At 40.2% G+C, this 20,305-nt stretch overlaps 1 protein-coding gene across 4 annotated transcripts in view; it reads left to right on the forward strand.

Annotated features, from left to right (window-relative positions):
- LOC133489548 (unconventional myosin-IXb-like) overlaps positions 1 to 20,073 on the forward strand; it is a 31,677-nt gene extending 11,604 nt beyond the window's left edge. For 2 of the 4 annotated variants that reach the window (XM_061798751.1, XM_061798750.1), the window contains exons 8-41: positions 27 to 116; positions 194 to 310; positions 1,077 to 1,211; positions 1,309 to 1,421; positions 1,517 to 1,658; positions 2,755 to 2,944; positions 3,071 to 3,146; positions 3,683 to 3,775; positions 3,926 to 3,965; positions 4,086 to 4,196; positions 4,292 to 4,372; positions 5,490 to 5,600; positions 5,677 to 5,799; positions 5,867 to 6,016; positions 7,259 to 7,404; positions 7,504 to 7,845; positions 8,210 to 8,291; positions 8,427 to 8,624; positions 9,689 to 9,795; positions 9,880 to 9,962; positions 10,421 to 10,605; positions 11,802 to 11,909; positions 12,002 to 12,172; positions 12,249 to 12,290; positions 12,392 to 12,503; positions 13,564 to 13,637; positions 13,711 to 13,903; positions 14,870 to 14,998; positions 17,314 to 17,419; positions 17,519 to 17,650; positions 17,727 to 17,850; positions 18,370 to 18,464; positions 18,539 to 18,675; positions 19,335 to 20,073. In XM_061798751.1, coding sequence (XP_061654735.1) covers positions 27 to 116; positions 194 to 310; positions 1,077 to 1,211; positions 1,309 to 1,421; positions 1,517 to 1,658; positions 2,755 to 2,944; positions 3,071 to 3,146; positions 3,683 to 3,775; positions 3,926 to 3,965; positions 4,086 to 4,196; positions 4,292 to 4,372; positions 5,490 to 5,600; positions 5,677 to 5,799; positions 5,867 to 6,016; positions 7,259 to 7,404; positions 7,504 to 7,845; positions 8,210 to 8,291; positions 8,427 to 8,624; positions 9,689 to 9,795; positions 9,880 to 9,962; positions 10,421 to 10,605; positions 11,802 to 11,909; positions 12,002 to 12,172; positions 12,249 to 12,290; positions 12,392 to 12,503; positions 13,564 to 13,637; positions 13,711 to 13,903; positions 14,870 to 14,998; positions 17,314 to 17,419; positions 17,519 to 17,650; positions 17,727 to 17,850; positions 18,370 to 18,464; positions 18,539 to 18,671 — 4,134 coding nt within the window. In that variant the 3' untranslated portion in view covers positions 18,672 to 18,675; positions 19,335 to 20,073. The remainder of the gene's footprint in view (positions 1 to 26; positions 117 to 193; positions 311 to 1,076; positions 1,212 to 1,308; positions 1,422 to 1,516; positions 1,659 to 2,754; positions 2,945 to 3,070; positions 3,147 to 3,682; positions 3,776 to 3,925; positions 3,966 to 4,085; positions 4,197 to 4,291; positions 4,373 to 5,489; positions 5,601 to 5,676; positions 5,800 to 5,866; positions 6,017 to 7,258; positions 7,405 to 7,503; positions 7,846 to 8,209; positions 8,292 to 8,426; positions 8,625 to 9,688; positions 9,796 to 9,879; positions 9,963 to 10,420; positions 10,606 to 11,801; positions 11,910 to 12,001; positions 12,173 to 12,248; positions 12,291 to 12,391; positions 12,504 to 13,563; positions 13,638 to 13,710; positions 13,904 to 14,869; positions 14,999 to 17,313; positions 17,420 to 17,518; positions 17,651 to 17,726; positions 17,851 to 18,369; positions 18,465 to 18,538; positions 18,676 to 19,334) is intronic. The other 2 variants (XM_061798752.1, XM_061798753.1) reach the window with 2 other exon arrangements.
- The last annotated feature ends 232 nt before the right edge of the window (positions 20,074 to 20,305 follow it).

The following is a 20,305-nucleotide window of genomic DNA, read 5'->3' on the forward strand; positions in this document are numbered from 1 at the left end:
ATCAAAGCTGGTTTTGTTAATTCCAGGTCAAAAAGGAGCTGCTGGTGAAGACCTTGAACGAGAGGAGAGTTTCAAAAGACAATGACACAGTGTTTTCACTGTACACGCTGCAGGAGGTACACATTGACTTGTTGGTTATCTGGATAGTATGTTAAAGTTTGTAGCTGGAGTTGATTATTATTTTTGTTTCAAGGCCCTGGCGGCACGGGACTCCATGGCAAAGTCTTTGTACGCCGCTCTGTTCGACTGGATTGTCCTTCACATCAACCATGCTATGCTCAACAGGCGGGACATGGAGGAGTCCGTTTCTGTCAGTCTTTTTTTTTTCACAACAATCTGTATTGTTTATATTTCATAGGATGTTACAGTATATTATGCTACATTATATTTATGATACGCTACGATGAGGTACAGTATCTTACTTTATGGTATATGGTACCGCTATGTTATAGTATGTTACATTAGGGTATGCTACTTTGTGACATGATGGGTTACATTATGTTGGTTACGTTATAGTATGTTGCAATAAATTACAGTCTGGTACAATTCAGTATGTTATGTGGTATGATAAGTTGTGGCATGTTATAGTATGTTAAGTTATAGTTTGTTACATTATCCTAGGTTACATCATGTTACATTATGATCAGATTTTGATATGCTAAGTTGCGTCTGTTATATCATGTTACGTTATGGTACGCTGCGTTCTGGTACCCTACATTATGGGATGCTACGTTGTGGTATGTTTGGTTACGGCATCTTGCAGTAAGTTACAGTATGTTACGTGTTTTATATGTTATGGTATGTTACATAACATCATGCTATGCTACATTATGGAAAGTGGTGGTATGTTGTGATAAGTCTGCTATGTTACAGAATGTTTTAAGTACGTTGTGTACCCTTAGCTATATTACGGCAAGTAGCAGTAAGTTATGGTATGTTCTAGTACAGTATGCTGTAGTGTGTTGCGGTGTTATGGTATGCTACATTTCGTTTTGGGGGTTTATTATACCATGTTGCGTTGCCCTAGGTTTTGTGGCAGTACGTTATGTTTGTATCTTCCCTTATGTTTGTTACAGTGTTTGTCTATTGGGGTCCTGGATCTGTTTGGCCTGGAGAACCTGCACACAAACAGTTTTGAGCAGCTGTGCATCAACTACAGCAATGAGAAACTTCAGTGTTACATGAACCAGCAAATCTTCACAATTCAGCAAGTAGGAAAAACTGTTTAATATGTGTCATTCTTTGTGCCACACACGCAAAGCAATCTTTTTTTGCTTCTTGAATGTGATTGAAACAACAATTTTCCAGGAAGATTATGAGGCCGAGGGCATCAGTTGGCAAAGCTTTGAGTACAGCGACAACAGCAAGTGTATTCAGCTTATCGGTCAAGGCCTCTTCAACATGCTGGATGAGGCGAGCACGTAAGACCATGCTCATTCAAATTTAAATTATCTTGGGGAACATATGATAGAAGCCAGTTCAGTTGATTAAATGTCTATGTTTGTGTTTCTCTTAGCCTCCCTCAAGCAACAGACGAAGCACTTTTGGACAAGTTAGTGCTGCAGTTCAAGGACAACTCACTCTTAGCAGCCTCTGTTGACCGTGAGTCATCATTTGCCATTCAACACTTTGCTGGCAGTGTTACATATTGCATCAAGGTGAGTCCGTTAATCCCACACTGTAGTGTTTACCTGATTTCCTTTATTTGAGATAAGGCAGCTCAGAATAATAGGATAATGTATGGTGGCCTAGTGAATATTTCATGTTGTTCCCTCAGTGGGTATGCTACTGAATCAACAAAGGTATTCCTATGCTGTATATAAAATAGGGATTTTCACTTGTGAAAAAGACCCCAAGATACTTGAACTCCTTGGGCAGGATCTCATTCCTGACATGGAGAGGGCACTCCAACCTTTTCCGACTGAGGGCCACGGTGTCACTTTTGGAGGTGGTGAGTTTCATCTCAACCCCTTCACACTCTGCTGCGAACCGCCCCAGTGAGAGTTGAAGATCACGGCTTAATGAAGCCAACAGAACCACATTTGTAAATAGCGGCGATGCAGTACTGACACCACCAAACCGGATCCCCCTCTGCGCCTAGAAATTCTATCCATAAAAGTTAGGAACAGAATCGGTGACAAAGGGCAGCCTTGGTGGAGTCCAACCCTCAACGGAAATGAATGCCACTCGCTGCGCCAATGCGGTCCAAACTCTGACAGCGGTCGTACAAGGACCGAATAGCCCATATCAGGGGGTTTGGTACCCCATACTCCCAAAGCACCCCCCACAGGACTCCCGAGGGACATGGTCGAACGCCTTCTCCAAGTCCACAAAACAAAACTCCAATGCGCCCTCGAGGACCCTGCCGAGGGTCGAGAGCTGGTCCACTGTTCCACAACCAGGATGAAAACCACACTGCTCCTCCTGAATCTGAGATTCAATTTCCCGACGGACCCTCCTCTCTAATACTCCTGAATAGACCTTACCAGGGAGGCTGAGGAGCTTGATCCCCCTGTAGTTGGAACACACCCTCCGGTCCCCTTTCTTTAAAAGGGGGACCACCACCCCACTTTGCCAGTCCAGAGGCACTGTCCCCGATGTCCATGCGATGTTGCAGAGATTTGTCAACCAGGACAAATATTATTATATGCCTGTTTAGGCAGATAATTGTAATTATAGCCATTGTACCTCTTTAGCTTCAAGAAGACAACAATCTCACTGACAATTTAATGAACATTTGTTATTTTATTGTAGGGCTTCCTAGAGAAAAACACAGACCATGTGAGGCCTGAGGTCATATCGCTTCTCCGTGGCAGCGAGCGGGCATTTCTGCATCACCTGGTGGCGTCCAGTCCCGAGGCAGTCTTCCGTTGGGGTGTCCTCCGAGCCACCTTCCACATCCTGGCAGTATTCAAGAGCTTCGGACGCAAGCACGCAGAGAAGAGTTGGTAGCTTTAGCAGATAATTGTTTGGAAGTGCATCCACCATGTGACATACGGTATGACACACGGTGGCCGCACTTCCGAACAAACATAGGACTCATACGTGTGTTTTGTGTTTGTCACCTCAGTGGGCGCCCGACGCACCTCCCGAAAATCCCTCAAAGACATGAAAAATACGAGCAGCCACATGGACAGAACTTCCAGGTACAAATTTTCCAGTGTCCCTACTTTATTTTCTGCCACAGATGTTGTGGTGCAAAACTGTTATATTCCTTTGTGGTCACGTGTAGAAGGAATCCAGTTGTAGCATTTGTACACTCCACCTGAAGTCACAATAAGGATAGATGACCTATAGTGACATTGTGGGAATTTCAAAAAAAAAAAATTCAGTCATATGTGCATAAGGGATTCAATTGTAGCTTTTCACTCATAGACATCTCTGTACTTTGAAATGTGCTATATGATTTAAAGTTATTATTAAGAAGGTATGGCTGCCCCTCACCTCAAGTGACTATAAGCATGGATTACGTAGAGTGATGTTTTGGTAATTTTTTGGGGGGGAGATATGTAGTTGAGGACACCTGAAGTCACAATAAAGATGGATGACAATGACAATGTGTGGGAATATTTTTTTGTGGTCACATATGTAGAAGGGATGTAGTTGTATCTTTTTCACATACTAGCTATGTCTGCACCTCACTTGAAGTCACTATAAGCATATTGTTCGTTGACATCTGTAGCAACAGCTGTACCCTGGACTTCTCCTTCGATCGCTCTGACGAACATCCCCTCGATGTCTTTGAGGATATCTTTACCAACTTCGAAAAGAGGAAGTGAGTGGAAAAAAATGGGTTGTAACTGTTGTTACCTAAATTCATTGATGCTGCTAAACTGTCCAAACTCTGTTGCTAACTGAAACGGCAGTACCTACATTGAGTAAATAAACACCCCTATATGATGTTCATGTGATATATTTTGTGCAGGAAAACAAAAGCCGGTCGACAAAAGCAACTCATTCCAAAGGTAAAGCAATTGTCTTTTAAAAAAAAAAAAAAAAAATATATATATATATATATATATCTTTCTCAATTCTGATTGATTTCGTGTGGACTTTGTTTTTTGTTTTTTTTCCCCTCCCATTAGAATCTCATGAATTTGCGCTCACTCCAGCATGTTGTGGGTTTTGGGGCGCACGATCACACCCGTAAATCTGCCTGTCGACCTGCAGCAGCGACCGTTTGCATGCAGTTTCAGGTCCATCGGCTCAGTTTTTAGCTCCTACCTATTTTTAAAAAAAACAAAAATAAAAACACATACAAATGTATTTACACTCCTTGCTCTCCTCACAGGCATCACTCACAAAGCTGATGGACACCGTCAGAAAAGCCGAACCTTTCTTTATTTTCTGCTTGTGCTCTAATGCAGAAAAGGTACACCATGCACGAAAAAGTCTCAGGGATCATCCATGCATCCATTTTCTTCTGCTTTTCCAGGGTTGGGTCGCGGGGGCACTAGCTTCAGCAGGGATACCCAGACTTCGCTCTCACCAGCCAGATCGGTCAGCTCTTTCAGGGCAATCGCGAGGTGTTCCCAGGCCAACCGGGAAACAGTCTCTCCGCCGTGTCATGGGTCCTCCCGGAGCCTCCTCCCAGTGGGACGTGCCCAGAACACCTCACCAGGGAGGCGTCCAGGGGGCATCTTAACTAGATGCCTGAGACACCTAATCTGACTCCTCTTGATGCGGAGGAGCAGTGGCTCGACTCTGAGCCCAGACACCATGTGGGGGAAACTCATTTTCATTCATCCGTGAGCTTGTTCTTTTGGTCACGGGAGCAGCGTTCCTCCCAATTATGCCCTTCCAGTTCTCACTTTCATTGCCCACATGAGCGTTGAAGTCCCCTAGCAGAACAATGGAGTCCCCAGTCTCAAGGACTAATGCCCGAAATTGAACAGGAAGTCGTCCATTTGGGGGAAATTCCATGAATTTGACCAAACGAAACTCAATCAGGCAGCACGGTGACCGACTGGTTAGCACATCTGCCTCAGAGTTCTGAGGACCCGGGTTCAAATCAGGCCTCGCCTGTGTGGAATTTGCATTGATCTCCCCGTGCGGGTACTCTGGTCTCCCCCATTCCAAAAACATGCATGGTAGGTTAATTGAAGATTCTAAATTGCCCGTAGGTGTGAATGTGAGTGCAAATGGTTGTTTGTTTTATATGTGCCCTACGATTGACTGGCGACCAGGTCAGGGTGTACCCCGCCTCTCGCCCAAAGATGGCGGGGATAGGCTCCAGCACGCCCACGACGCTAGTGAGGATAAGCGGTTTGGAAAATGGATGGATGGATGGAACCTCAATCGTAAGCATGTATCCTACACAGGTGGGAGTTGTGAAACTTCCAATTTTGTTTGCCTATGCCATCTAATGTGGACTGAACATGGTGTCAAAGTTTGATGATCATTTTGAAGAGTCAATATGAAAAAACGGGTTGTGGGCCCGGTCATCACTGCTCGTAGCTTTAATTTTGTTTTTGTCTTGTTTTTTACAGAAAGAATTTCACTTTGACGAAGAGCTTTTGCGACATCAAATCCGCTATGCTAGCATCCTGAAAATGGTTCATGTGCAGAAGTCTGGCTACAATGCCAAATATACTTTTAAGGTACACATTCGTTGGTATTATAATGTCTGGTTTTCAGTAGTACATTAGAGAGCTAATGTCTGTGTCTCAATGACAGGAATTTGTTAACAAATTCCAAATATTACTTCCAAAAGAGGCAACCGAGTACACCGAACACATAACTAAGTTGTTCACCAGGCTGGGCTTGGATAAGACGACCTACCAAATAGGAAAAACCAAGGTAAGTTATAAATAAGGGGAAAACTGTCACTCATCGCTTACTGTTCCTGACTACTTTGTGACAATAGGTATTCCTTAAAGAAAAGGAGAGACAGTTTCTGCAGGACACTCTCAACAAGGAAGTGATGCGTCACATCGTCGTTCTACAGCGTTGGTTCCGCGCATGTTTGATTAGGATGCACTTCCTGCAGAAGAAAGATGCCTCGCTCATCATACAGGTAGGTTTCACACACACTACACTGGTATGACTTCACCTCAACTGAAGTCATTAGAGGGATGGATGTTTTGGAAATATTTGTTTTCTAGTCGTGTAGAAGGGATTTAGTTTTAGCTTTTTCACACACTACGAAATATATGGTATTGGTATACCTGCACCTTACTTGAAGGTACCCTAAGGATGCATGACCCTATAGCGATGTTTAGTTCCCCCACTTTAAAGTTTAAGGACATCAAACAAATGGAAATATCAGACAAAGATAACACAAGTAAACATAAAATGCTGTTTTTAAATGATGATTGTATTTATTAGGGGAAAACACATTTTCAAAGCTACCTGGCCCTGTGTTGAAAAAGTAATGCCCCCCTAAACCTAATAATTAGTTGGGCCACCCTCAGCAGCAACAACTGAAATCAAGTGTTTTCTATCACTGGCAGTGAGTCTTTTACATCTCTGTGGAGATATTTTGGCCCGCTCTTCCTTGCAGAATGCAGCAACAATGGAGGATTTTTGAGGATGGACAGCATTTTTAGGTCATGTCACATCATTTCACTCAAAATCAAGTCCGGACACTGACTAGGCCACTCCAAAACTTTCCATTTATTTAAAGCCATTCAGAAGTTGACTTGCTAGTATGTTTTGGGCCATTGTCCTGCTGTAGAACCTAAGTCCGCTTCAGCTTGAGGTCACAAACTGATGGCCGAATATTCTCCTTTAGGATTTTCTGGTAAAGAGCAAAATTCATGCTTCCATTAATCACAGCAAGTTGCCCAGGTCCTGAAGGAGAAAAGCAACCCCAGACCATCACACTACCGCCACCAAGTTTGACTGTTGGTATGATGTTCTTTTTCTGAAATGCTGTGTTACATTTACGCCAGATGTAATGAGACGCACAACTTTCAAAATGTTCCACATTTGTCTCGTCAGTCCATAGAATATTCTCTCAAAAGTCTGGGGAATACTTCAAATGTCTTTTTGCAAAAGTAAGATGAGCCTTTACATTCTTTTGGGTCAGAAGTGGTTTTCGCCTCGGAACTCTGCTATGGATGCAATTTTTTCCCCAGTCTCTTCCTTATTTTTGAGTCCTGAACACTGACCTTAACTGAGGCAAGGGAGGCCTGCAGTTCTTTAGATATTGTCCTGGGTTCCTTTGTGACCTCCTGGATGAGTAAATATATACTTTGTCGTGACGTAAGAGAAGACTGTAGGTGACCGAGCATACTGTTTTATTATACTGTTCCAGAGGAATTGGCGTGAGTTTCAGGAGAACCGAAGCAAGGCCGCCTCGGTCATCCAGGCTGCGTGGCAGACTTCGGTGAAGAGGTCGGAGAAAGGGCTCAAGACAAGCACGAAAGGGATGTCAACAGAAGGTCGACCCACACGAGCCAGGTAGGCTCCTTTAAGTGACCTGTGTCACTTTATTTTGTATTTTCCTAACAAAATAAGAAAGCACAGGAGTAGATCACTAGAATTGATACCACCGGACAGCTCATCAAGAAAAGGCCTACGTCGACAATACAAAGTGGAGCAGAGCCCCAACAGAACCGAGCAGGCCGACGCTGTCAACGGTCTGCCCGCTGCAAGCAGGGAGAGGCGAGGAGGTCGCGGTTCTCCACCGCCGCTCACCCGGCCCCTGTCGCTGCCTTTGGACCCCACAGTTCGTAGTGATGACGGGACCGGCGCCGGTGACTCCCAAAAGAGCACTTCCCTCCAGCGCTACAAAGACACGGGCGAGTTTAAGGAGAAGGCCGAGAGGTGGAGGGAGAAAATAAGTGATGAGTCGAGTCCGGAGGTGAACAGGCGGCGAGACAAACGCAAAGATGACTTTCAGTAAGTTTTTCATGTTTGACTTTCACGACACAAGGTGTCCAGTGTCGAAGGAATGTTTTGTTTGTTTTTATTTTTTTTAAACGGACTACACTGCCATATCTGCACCTTTCTGAAGTCACTATAAGGATGGGTCTTTGGACACCCCAGACCTATAGAGTTAGAGTATAATATGTATACAAGGGACTTAGTTAGCATTTGCACACACTAGAAGGCTATGCTTGCTCCTCACCTGAAGTCACTAGAAGAATGGATGATGTATAGGGAAGTTTTAGAAACATGTGCAGAAGGGACAGTGTTGTAACGTTTGCACCCACGACATTGGTATGGTTGCACTTCACATGAATTATGTTCCTGTCCGCCCCAGGCACAAGGGGTATTCCATGTCTGCTGATGAACTGTCCAAGATCAGCTCGTCTGGCTCCGACAGCTCACCGTCTGCTCGCGAGGTAACGCGATATTTTAGAAACACTTGTTTTCGTTTATACTAGTACTTTACACGCAAATGGGGGCTCCTTATGTATTCAACCACACAAGTTCTTTAGCACTCATGCTTCATCACTTTGCCTGGCCCCCCCTGACAGGTCAGGGTTCGCTTGCGCAGAAACCCCAGGCGCAAGCGGCGCTTAGCCTACGCCCGCAGTGGCTTGATGATTAACTTTGCTGGCTCCAAGGAGAGCGAGTACTGGAGCTTTCCGCTTCCCCCCTTGAGCCCCCGCGCATCCACCCTGAAGAATTCAGCCAGTAGCGTGGATGTTCGCACCCTCAAATCTCAGGTCAAGGTACAGAGTGGAGGAGGCTGCTCTGCATTGGACGTCTTGCATGTGTGCATGCCGCCGAGAAAAAGATGGACGGCTGCAGCGTTGTGGGACTTGTCATTGAGCATCACAATGCACTGTTGCTTTTAGAAAAGAAAAGGAAATGCTTCTCTCTGTTTCAACAGCTTGTTTCTGAATCATTGAGATTATCATTATTATGACTTCTCCTAAATTGGTTCATTGATACATTAACATGAGACGCCCATGCAGGAGGGTCTGAGCCGAACTTTGACTGTGAGGCCGATGTGTAAAACCACAAAAGCACCGTGCTGCACTACAAATATTATAATTATTATTAAAAAATTTGAATTTTATAATTTAAATTAGTTTTATTTTGTTTTATTTTTCGAATTAAGGTCCAAAAATTAGATCATTACAACTTTCTGAAATAAATGGGTACAATACCTCATCATTAAAAGAAAACGAGTAGATTAAAAAGCATATCAATAACAGTATGAACTAATTTTAATGGGTAAAATACCTAGTCATCTTTAAAAAAAAAAAACTTTATACCAAGGCATGTATTAAAATGTGTTTTTATAATTTATTTTTAATTTTTGTATTTCTCTTATTGCAAAAAAATTTTGATCTTTCATTTAACAGGTACAGTACCTCATCATTAAAAGGAAACGTAGTAAGGGAAAGTAGATTTTTTTTTTTTAAAGTATATCAATAACAGTATCCAGCAACAATAAAAACATTTTTAAAAACTACAGTAAATTGTAATTTATTTTATTTTTTTTGCATTCTTTCATTATTATTAAAAATATATAAATGGTGTGTGTGTGTGAATAATTATACTCCCACGCAAAAAATGCATGAGGCAGAAAAAGGGCTGGTGGGTGTAACATTTAGTGCAGTTTTGCATGGCGAATGGCGACGCTTTCAATGGTGAAGGTCTTTAACTGCCATGCAAATAGTGTGGTGGTGGCATAACAGCAGGAGATGGGCTCGGCTTCTAAAGAGGTGGAATACTCACCCTTTTTTTATTTTCTTTTTTTCTACTGACACAATTGCCTACCTCATAGATCCCAACGGAGACAGACTCATCAAGGTACAGCCTTCCTGCCAGGAGTTCCAATGAAGATTCAGGACAACAGCGATCCGACCAATCGCAGCTCACTACCCCTGAGAAGTACAATCCCTCTCGCTACATGATAACCCTAGATTTGTATATGATTTTAAACATGTTGCTGATTGGAGATTGTATTTGCTGCAGAATCTGGTTTCTTAGTAGATTCCTGCGCAAGTGGACGCCTAAATTAACCACCAACAATGATACTCCCTCGCAAGAAAAATCTGGTAAGTGTTCTTATAAATGATGCAACTTTTTTTTTTTAACTGTACAGTACCTTGAACTTTAGCGATTCAAAATTCAGTATGCTCCGGAGCATTGGTTTTATGATGCCCCCATCTAGTGGTCACTAATAAGTTTACAGTATAGTTAAGGTGGGACAAAATGATATTGTGATGTATTGGATCTTTATCTGATGATTCTCTCACAAGTGAGTTTTCTATACTGAGGCAACCAATCACAGGAAAATGGGTGATCTTAGCCAAAGCGGATACAAAACTGGGTCAAACAGAAATAGCTGTCAAAGGGGCCTTTTCTGGTCACTTGTATGACAAAACCAAGGTGTGTTTTTTTTTTAATGAAATTGACACTTTTATACTAATTCCATGTTAGAGAGTCACTCTATGGAGCTCTAAATAGCCAAAATACGGGACCTTTAAAACAATAATGTGTCGTCTCCTTATAGTGACCTTGCCCAGCTACAAGCCTCACCCCTACAAGATGCCCGAGCAGAACTCCGGGCGGCTGGCACGCAACCCCACCATCAAAATCAGTCGGGCCACGCGAGCCCTGCAGTGGAGCTGCTCATTGGACCGTGAGATCAAAGACCCCAAAGAGCTGCGCAACCTGGATGAGTTTCTCGGCAACCAAGTGAGGGCGGGAGACGCACCTTTACAACTTTTAAGCAGCTTTAACTGCAGATATTAGCGGGCCATTATTTGCACACGTGTTTTTATAACAACATTAACTGATATTGTGTTCCCCCCACCTCATTCTAATTAATAGATGCCGTGCCTCAATTAGACACCGTGCCTCAATTAGACATCGAGGCGCATCGTCCAATTGAACAAATGCCTCACCTCAAATAAACCCTCCCTAAGTTGTTTTTAATGGCATCATTTTTTGTGGAAATGTTCTTTTAGAATAAATATATATAATATATATTTACCAAATAAATTCTTGAATTATATATATTAATACTATATATAAATACATACACACACATACATTCATTTAGTATTTTAGTATATAAATATTTTAAAAATCATTTTCGACTATTTTTGGTCAACTAATCTTAGCTAAAATTTGTCTCTCATATATTCTTATTATAATTACTATAATCCATCAAGGGAAATCCAATAATTTATTTGGTAAATATACATGTATTTTAAGAGAAAATTTCCACAAAAAAATGACGCCATTAAAAAGAACTTAGGGAGGGTTTATTTGAGGGGAGGCAATTGTTCAATTGGACGATGCACCTAGATGTTTAATTGAGGCACGGTGTCTAATTGAGGCATGGCATCTATTAATTAGAATGAGGTGGGGAGAACACACAAATATTTCAAAAATAAAAAAATACTAGTAGATGTATAATACCCAAATATAAAATAATATAAACAAAAATGGACAGATTAGATGAGAAATACACAAATATCATGAACAACACAAATGTGAAAAACTATAAATAAAGTGGCAAAAAGATGAAAGATGCACAAATAAATATGCATTCTACAGTATATACCATTAAAAATATAACATTACAAGACAAATACAGAAACATTCGATGAAAAATACAGAACTGTTGCATAAATGTAAAAAAAATTAGACAAAAAAAATAAGAAAATATTAGAAGAACAACATGCAGATATTACAAATAATATAAGAATAGTGGACAAAACATACCAAAATATTACAAAATAAACATACTATTCAATCATAGTGAATGGCATCTTGGCAAAGGCCATATATTTTTTCATGCAGCGCTTATAGCTATCGTGTAGATATCGCACAGTGAGTGTAAATTACTTTTATGAGCTTTTTACTTTTAGCCTTTTATTCCTCAGATGAATGACTTGCAGATACGGATCAAAGAGCTGTCACCAACAGAGAATATCTTCCTCATGGCTACCATGCAGTTCAGAGAGACCATTAAAGGCATGTTCTCTGTCCAGGTCAGTGTACTGTACTGTATGTCCCAGTGCTAACAGTGTGTATGAAGACCGTGGACGTTTCCCTCCAGTAATGCTCTCCATGCATTCTGCAGAAGCCTCAGATCGGCTACAAAGATCTGATGAAAGGCTACCAAAACAAAGTCAGTTCTCTGGCCGGCCCCAAGAATAAGAACGAGGTGTCACTGGTGGTCAACCTGTTCCAGTCGATGCTGGACGGCTTCATCAGGGGCGAGATTAAGAAGATGGACTCAGAGCCGGTCAAGGTTGGTCTCGTATTACCATGTATTATGTATTTAAATGTACTGTAAACTTGATAATAAATACTCTGGTTTTCTTCAGGCTGCCAAGACTACAAAGAAGAGAAGAAAAAAGGACAAATGTGTAAGATGAATGTGCAAATTCTGCGACGTGATGTTAAAAAATATATTTAAATGTATATATGCATTTAGAATTTGAAAAAGATTTAGTTTTTGTTTTGACAGCCCGATAGTCCGCTTGATCACCGCTTCAGCACCTACCAAGTGAACATCATGCAGTCATGTGACCTGTGCGGCTCCTACATCTGGGGAATGGAGAAAGCCTACATGTGCAGCGGTATGTTTACACGAAAACGGAAAAACATGGAGCCACTTCATTTAGTACACCATGCATAATGAGAGATCAAATGCTATTGAAATTTCATGGGATTTTTCAGAGCAAAATGATGACGCTCATCAGTATTATTACCATATCGCTAAAAGAAATGCGTCTGGGATTTGCCAATGGGAGGGGGACGTTAAAACATTAGGTACACTCGTACGATCTCATGAGAGCAAAGCAATAATGCTCAATATATTACAAAAATGTCCAACAATACAATGCAAATCCAAGGGTAGAAGGAACTACAATCAAAAAATATTACAATATTGAAAACAATATCAGTAATAATCAGACCTTTTACACACAAAACACACAAATAGTAAAAACAATGCAAAATTGATCCAAAGTTAGAAAGATACACAAATTTGAGTTGACATATACAAATAAACATTTTAGACAAAAACTACACAACAAAAAGTACAAAAATAATACCAGCTATTGGACAAAAATATTCAAAAGAATACAAATTATGATATAAATATACAATTATTAGATGGAAAAAAACATTACATAAAATATTGGGGCAAAACAGACACATATTTTTAAAAATACTGAAATATTAGACAGTTAATTAAAACCATTAGATGAAATATGAGATAAAAATCCACCAATATTTGGAAGAAATGCAACAGATATTTAAACAAATATTTAGGAATGATAAAAAAATTTTTAGACAAAATCATTATTAAATGAAAATAGAAAGTGGGGGGGAAAAAATAGAACATAATACAAAAATATAGCACAAACCATACATATTATATAAAATATATATATATATTAAAAAATAAAAAATCAATTATACAAATATATTAAACTATTAGTAGTACTCCAAATACATTACAAAATAAATACAATACTAAATACTATCATTCAGTTGTCAGTAGTTGACTTCCTATACTTATGACAATTACGAATGTTCAAAATGTTATCAAAATCATTGTCTACCCATTTAATACATTCGATCAGTGTGCTTTCAAGTCATATGGTTGACTGACAGTTGTGTTTTGCGTTGTAGCGTGCAAGTTAATATGCCACAAGAAATGCCTGAACAAAATCATCACTGACTGCTCAACACGCTGCGCTCGCCAAGTAAGCTACTGTTGAGAAAAGGCTCCAAACAACCACAGACGCACACAAATTAATGCCATATATCTTGTGACAGGATGACAGTGTTCCCGGCGCCCTTCACTTCGGGGTGCATGTGTGCGTTCTAACCAGCAAGGCCAATCCCGTGCCCAAGGTGGTGGAGCTGCTGCTGATGTACGTGGAGATGAACGGCCTCTACACTGAGGGAATCTACCGAAAGTCGGGCTCCGCCTGCCGCGCCCGGGAACTCTATCAAATTATGGAGATGGGTAGGATGTGACGGCTCGAAACACAATTACAACATAGCTTAATGTAGCGGAAAACATGTTAATACCTTACAATTCATTTCCGGGTCAAAATGTCACTTATCTTAAACCTTTCATTAACTCAGGGGTCATGGTAGTGCCACATGTATAAAAAAAAAAAAAAAAAAAAAATGGGCACACTTCAGCACACTAACAAGACCCAAAGCAATAATGCACAAAATATTACAAAAATATCTTCAATTACAAATTTAATAGACAACAGTGCAAAATATTAAACAAAAATACACAGTACATTAAGATTACAAACAGAAAGACACTAGAAAAATCACAAAAATAGACAAATATTTGAAAATTCTCAAAAATATTATCCAAAGGTACACATGTAATAGAATAAAATACACAAACAGGAAGAAATCCATACAAATACAAAAAATAGAAAATAATTCAAAAATATTAGCCAAAAAATAAAAACATATTAACTGTCATGCAAGTGTAAAAAAAAAAAAAGTGAAAAAGAAATATTACAAACAATTAAAAAATGTTTTACAAAAATAACCAAATATTAGTCAAAAAATTTAAAATATTATCTGTCAAGTCAGGTGTAAGAAAAATGATAAATAAAACTAGTCAACATGTGAAGCACCCCTGACAGATGTAAAGGAGAGCAATACTATCACCTAGTGGTACTTTTTAGTTGTTGCTGAAATTAATAAGTGTTGAACAGGTTGTAATAAGGTTTAATTAAGTTAGCATCTGCTTGAAAAAATAAATTTGTGTATGTTATTGATATTTCAGCTGGACAATTCCCTGTGTAAACATGTTACTTTTCCTGTTCTATGGTTATCATCAAACTTTTCCCTTGGCATCACGCAAAAAAAATAAAACATACTTGTGGCGATGGGCCCTTCAATGCTCACTGAGCTAAAGTATTCAGGATTTGTTGACTTCCCGCTGTTCTTGTCATGTTAGACCCCGAGGCGGCCAATCTGGAGAACTACCCCATCCATACCATCACAGGCCTTGTGAAACGTTGGCTGCGAGAGCTGGCTGAACCGCTCATGACTTTTTCTCTCTACAGTGACTTCTTGCATGCCGTGGGTGAGTCCATATGTACAGTGGTACCTCCACTTGACGCGACTTAGGAGGTTTTTAAGATACCAGGCATCACTTGTTGGATTTTGTTTTTTTGGTTGTTGCAAGCAAATCTTTTTGTGATGAGCACTAGCTGTGGTGGCAGCGAACTTCACAACAAGCAGTAGTTTGGCAGGTATTAAACGATTCTTCAAAAAAGAGGCCACGTGCTTGTTTCAAGCCGTTTATTGACACTGTTAGTGGAATTTTACTTTAAAACCAAACATAAAACCAAGAGAACTACATGACATTAACATTGTCTTACGAAAAGTCTGCTAGCTTAATGCCAACACACGATGCACAATGCCATAGCCACGGGCTCACGAAACTGGCATCGATGTAGCGGTAATTATAAACCTTTAAACAACTTGCATTTGAACACAAGCGGTAGCAACACATGCAGATACAGCAACACTCACAAGCGTATATTCTTTATCCTCTGCGAAAAATGGCTAATATTATTGCAGCTTAGTTGACATGGTCTTCTGTCTTCTCATCAAATCTACATGTAGTAGAATCCAAGGAGCACACACCAGAATGAGCAGAAGAATGCCTATTGAATTATCATGCTCCAAAAACTGTTTAAATCTGTCCATTCGATTACATTATTACTGTATGCAGGCACATGCACACACATTTTGGGGGGCAGGTGCTCTAGCCAAAAAAAGGCACCTATAGCAAAAATGATTAATACAATCAAGGAAAAAACGGTAGTATATATTTAACGTATTTATTTCTGTTAGCGCAGTCACTAATACAACTATTAAGAAAGGAGGTGAAGGGAGGCTACAGTGGATATACTGTAAAAAGTCAACACACCCCTGTTGAAATGACAGGTTTTCGGAAGGGGAAGGAGGACGGGAGCATATGTACAATTCTCCCGAGGACTCAAATAAATGCTCGTCAGATTTCAAAACACTTTGGGTAAAATTGATGACACAGAGGGCAATTTTTTCCTTTAAAGGGCCCATATTTTACTAAACCAACTTGTTCTAGTATTTGGGATGTTATATTGGATCTGTGGTGCCTCAGTAAACGTGAAATATGAATTGAATTCGTCCACGGATTTCCGAGCTCCAAATGTTTTTCTGCCGAAAGGCCTGAAATAAGGTCATTTGAATTTCTCGAGCTTGTCTACGTCACAAGCGAAAATCTCCACCTATCTCTCCGCTCCCGAGCCAGCGCTGTCAACATAACGAACGTGTGCGATAACAAGTGGGTCGTCTACACAGAGGCAACCAATCAGAGGAAAGGGGGTGGTCTTGGTCAAATATGGACAAAGCGGATACAAAACTGGGTCAAACAAAAAGTAGCTGTTCAGAGGGGCTTTTTCTGGACACTCGTATGACAAAACCAAAATGTTGTTTTTTTTTAATGAAATTCGCACTTTTATATTACATCCATGTTAGAGAGACTATGGAGGTCTAAATATCCAAAATATGGGACCTTTAAATATTGCAGAATGAAGATAAAAAAGGGCCGCAGCAAAAAAGGCAGGTGCTTGAGCACCAAGAAGTAGCTATTTTTTTGTTTGTAGTTGTTGTTTGCACGTGCCTGACTGTGTGTTTTAATAGTGCAAAATTGTAGAGTTCTATTTTTCTTCTTAATAAACGGGTTAGAAAATTTTTGTTGGGTGTTTTTTGGGGCGCTGGAACGGAGACATGTAAATTTTGCGATGATTGAGTGTTTTGAGTTACAAGCCTGGTCACTGAGCGAATTCAACTAGTAAGTCATGGCGCCACTATTTTGTTTTGCTACTACTGTAGAGAGGCTTTGAGGGCCGCCTCTCATCTCTCTGGGGTGTGTGCGTAACAGCAGGCTGTGTTTCGCCAGAGAGCGCAAGAGAGTGTGTGTGTGTGTGTGAGTGAGTGAGATAGTGGAATAAATCTTGCCAGTGAACATTGGCTAAGAGCAGGCTGGATCTTGCCAGCGAGGATGTGTGATACAGTAGGTTGAATCTCGCCGGCTAGTGCATACGTTCTGGTCAGCATTTGGCTGGATCCTCTTCTACCTGCTTGCTTCTATTTGTAAAGGCAGAGCCTCCAGTGTGAAAAATAAATCTCGTTTTAGCCTACGTACTATAATAACAAGCAGGTATGTGTGTTAAAAAATGTTTAAAAAAAAAAAAAAAAAAAAAAGCACAGGGCATTTAAATTCCATCATCTGCTGCTCCAGCTCCAATGCTGTAATTTCGTAAGATCTCTGTGTAAAAGAGGATTCAGAACATTCTCTCTGGTGTTCAGGAAGTTCATTGACCCTCTTGGTTATTCATTTGTTTGCAGAGTTCCCAGAGCGGGCTGAGAGAATACGTGCTGTGTACCAAAAGGTGGATGAACTTCCCCTTGCCAATTACAACACACTGGAGCGGCTCGTCTTCCACCTTGTCCGGTAAAAAGGCATTTTATCCAGCTGTTACGGGCATTGTAACAGTGTTTAGAAGGCCTTTTGAAGGCATCTTAAAGCCAAAGCGTGCGTTTGTGGTTCCAGGGTGGCCAGCGAGGAAGATTACAATAAGATGACACCCAGTTCCCTCGCCATCGTCTTCGCCCCGTGCATCCTGCGCTCCCCCGACTCCGATGACCCCTTCCTTGGCATGAAGGACGTGGGCAAGACGACCACGTGAGTCACGCTCCACACTAAATACTCTATACACTACGTGTTTGCATTGTGCATTGACCTGTGTGTGTGTGTTCAGTTGCGTGGAGATCCTCATCTCGGAGCAGTTCAGGCGCTACAAGGAGAAGCTGCAGAACATTCAGCAGCTGGAGTACGCCGAGGCCCTGGCTGTCAATCAACTTAAGCTGAAGAGACAAAACACGGTAAAATGGTGTGGGGGGGGGGGAAAAAATCACCAGAAAAGTGGTTCTGATTCATTCTTTGATCCTCATTAAACAACAAATGCACTCAGTGAAGCGCAGACCTGCGCCAAGCCCTATTGTTCACTTTCATACATGTTGTGAATAGGAGCGGTCCAGTCAAAATATTCGGCACACCGGTACAATCTAGCGAGAGCCGAAGCAATTATGCTGCAAATATTACCTTACAACATATCTAAAAATACATAAATATTGAACAAAAGAACCCACAAATGTTGGACAAAATACAAAGCCAACATTGGGTACACCTTTACAGTCAAACGAGAGTCAAAGCAATAATGCTCAAAGTATTCAAAAAAATATCTATTAAAAAAATAAATAAACAAAATGAGACAAATTAATAAACATATTGGATTCAACATTTTACAAAAAGACACAAATATTGTGTTTTTGTGTATTGTGTGCACCTAGTTTGCCTCGTAATAAAACATGATGAATGGCCTTTTGCTCGTCTCTCTGCAGGTTGTGGAAAAACCATCCGCCCTGGAAATTCCTGACCAGACTGATTCGGATGAGAGGACTCTCATTGAAAGAATCAGGTCCATCAAGCAGGAAAAGTAAGCGCCGATTGTTTCATGTGCATTGTTACTCTTTTTAGGGGTATTTAAAGCCTCTGCATACATCTCCCAAGGCTGGACCTAGCCTGCAGGTTACCCGATCTGGAGCAGGAAAACTCAGACAATGAGATCCTCGACTCGTCATCGTCCATGAGCACGGAGAGTCTGGATGACCGTCTGGGCAGTCTTGACTCGGAAAGTCAGTAGGGAGGTAAGGTGGTCTAACCTTCCTCTCTGCCCTAAATGTCGTACAAATCTTGGACATAGAACTCAAAATTTACCACTTTTCTCAAAAACATTCAACTTTTTTTCTCAAATATATTACGCATATGTACAAATGTAGGACTTTTGTGTAGAAAATATATTTTGTTCGAAACATGACTTCTTTTTAACTTTTCTTGAAAATATAAGACCTTTTCCGCAATATACTCTTGTTTTAAATATTAAACTTTGTTCTTTAAAACAACTTTTTTTCCTGAATTTTTTTTTATCCTGAAAATTACTTTTTTTCTTAAATGTAAGACCATTCTTTTTATTTTGAAAATATCCAACTTTTTCTTTTTTTTTTTTTTTTTTTTTTTAAATGTAAGACCTTTCTCAAATTTTCTCAATTTAAAAAACCTTTCTTGAAAATATCCAACTTTTTTGCTGAAAATATTTTTTTGTTCTTAAATACTATGGAGCTTTTATTCTTGAAAATGTACAACTTTGCTGTCTCATATATACAACTTTTTCCACACAAACATGCAACTTTTATCCTGAAAATGGATGACCTTTTTCTCAAATATAAACAGTATATACATATAGTATGTTCATATGTACTATGTCTTCCTTGAAAATATGCAACTTTTTTCTTATTTTTTGTTTCAGAGGACATCATCAAGCCCGCGTACTTCGCCGCTTCTCTCTCGCCCACCGTGGACGGCAACAGAAACTTTGACAACCTGGAAATTCCTTACATTGAGGAAGAGAACGACGCAACAGACAGTTAACACCATCCTTGTCGTGGAGTGCACTTTTGTCTTCTAGACTTTTCCAGTTGCCGGTGCTGCGATGGAAACATCGATAGACAATCCAGCATACGTCCCAACAATATGTCACATTTGGGGTGGAGAACCTATGGCCCGTGGACCATATGCAGCGCCGCCAGCACATTTGAGGCAGCCTGGCATGCCATTCTGAAAACAATTAATGCATCAAAGGAACATTTGATGCACAAATGAATAATAAACATTTGCATCGTATTTTTCCAACAAATATAGCATGGCCTCAGAAGACTTCCTCACCGCTGTTTGAGAGCGACCCCACTGTACATTCAAGGTACTACATATATGGATGCCTTCTACGAGGATGAGCCATGGACTATATAAACAAAAGGTTTATAACTGTACAAAAAAAAGTTTGTATTGTACATTGTATTTCCATCTGATTTTTTTGCTTTGACTGATCCAATTTCCCTATTGCTGCTTTTTAGACTGACATTTTCTCATTTAAATTTGTCTCTTCCATATATGCATGCCTGTACATTTTCTATAGGTAGCATCAATGGCAAGCTAACTACTTTTGTTCTGTTCCTTAAAATAAACTGACAATTTTTTTTCCAATTGCATCATACTAGCGTATTTAAAATGTACCTTAACACTTAACTGACTTACCCAAAAAGCAATTTATCTGTAAGTGGTTAAAATAACTCTATTGTAAATCCCATCAAAGGTACACGGGTTAAAATAAGACTACCATAAATCCCATAAAAATTACACAGATTGAAATAAAAACCAGTGTAAACCCCATAAAAGTTGCAGCCATTTGAGCATTGTAAATCACATAAGAATTTTACAGAT

This window comes from Phyllopteryx taeniolatus, chromosome 14 (assembly GCF_024500385.1).
Source record: "Phyllopteryx taeniolatus isolate TA_2022b chromosome 14, UOR_Ptae_1.2, whole genome shotgun sequence".
NCBI lineage: Eukaryota > Metazoa > Chordata > Actinopteri > Syngnathiformes > Syngnathidae > Phyllopteryx > Phyllopteryx taeniolatus.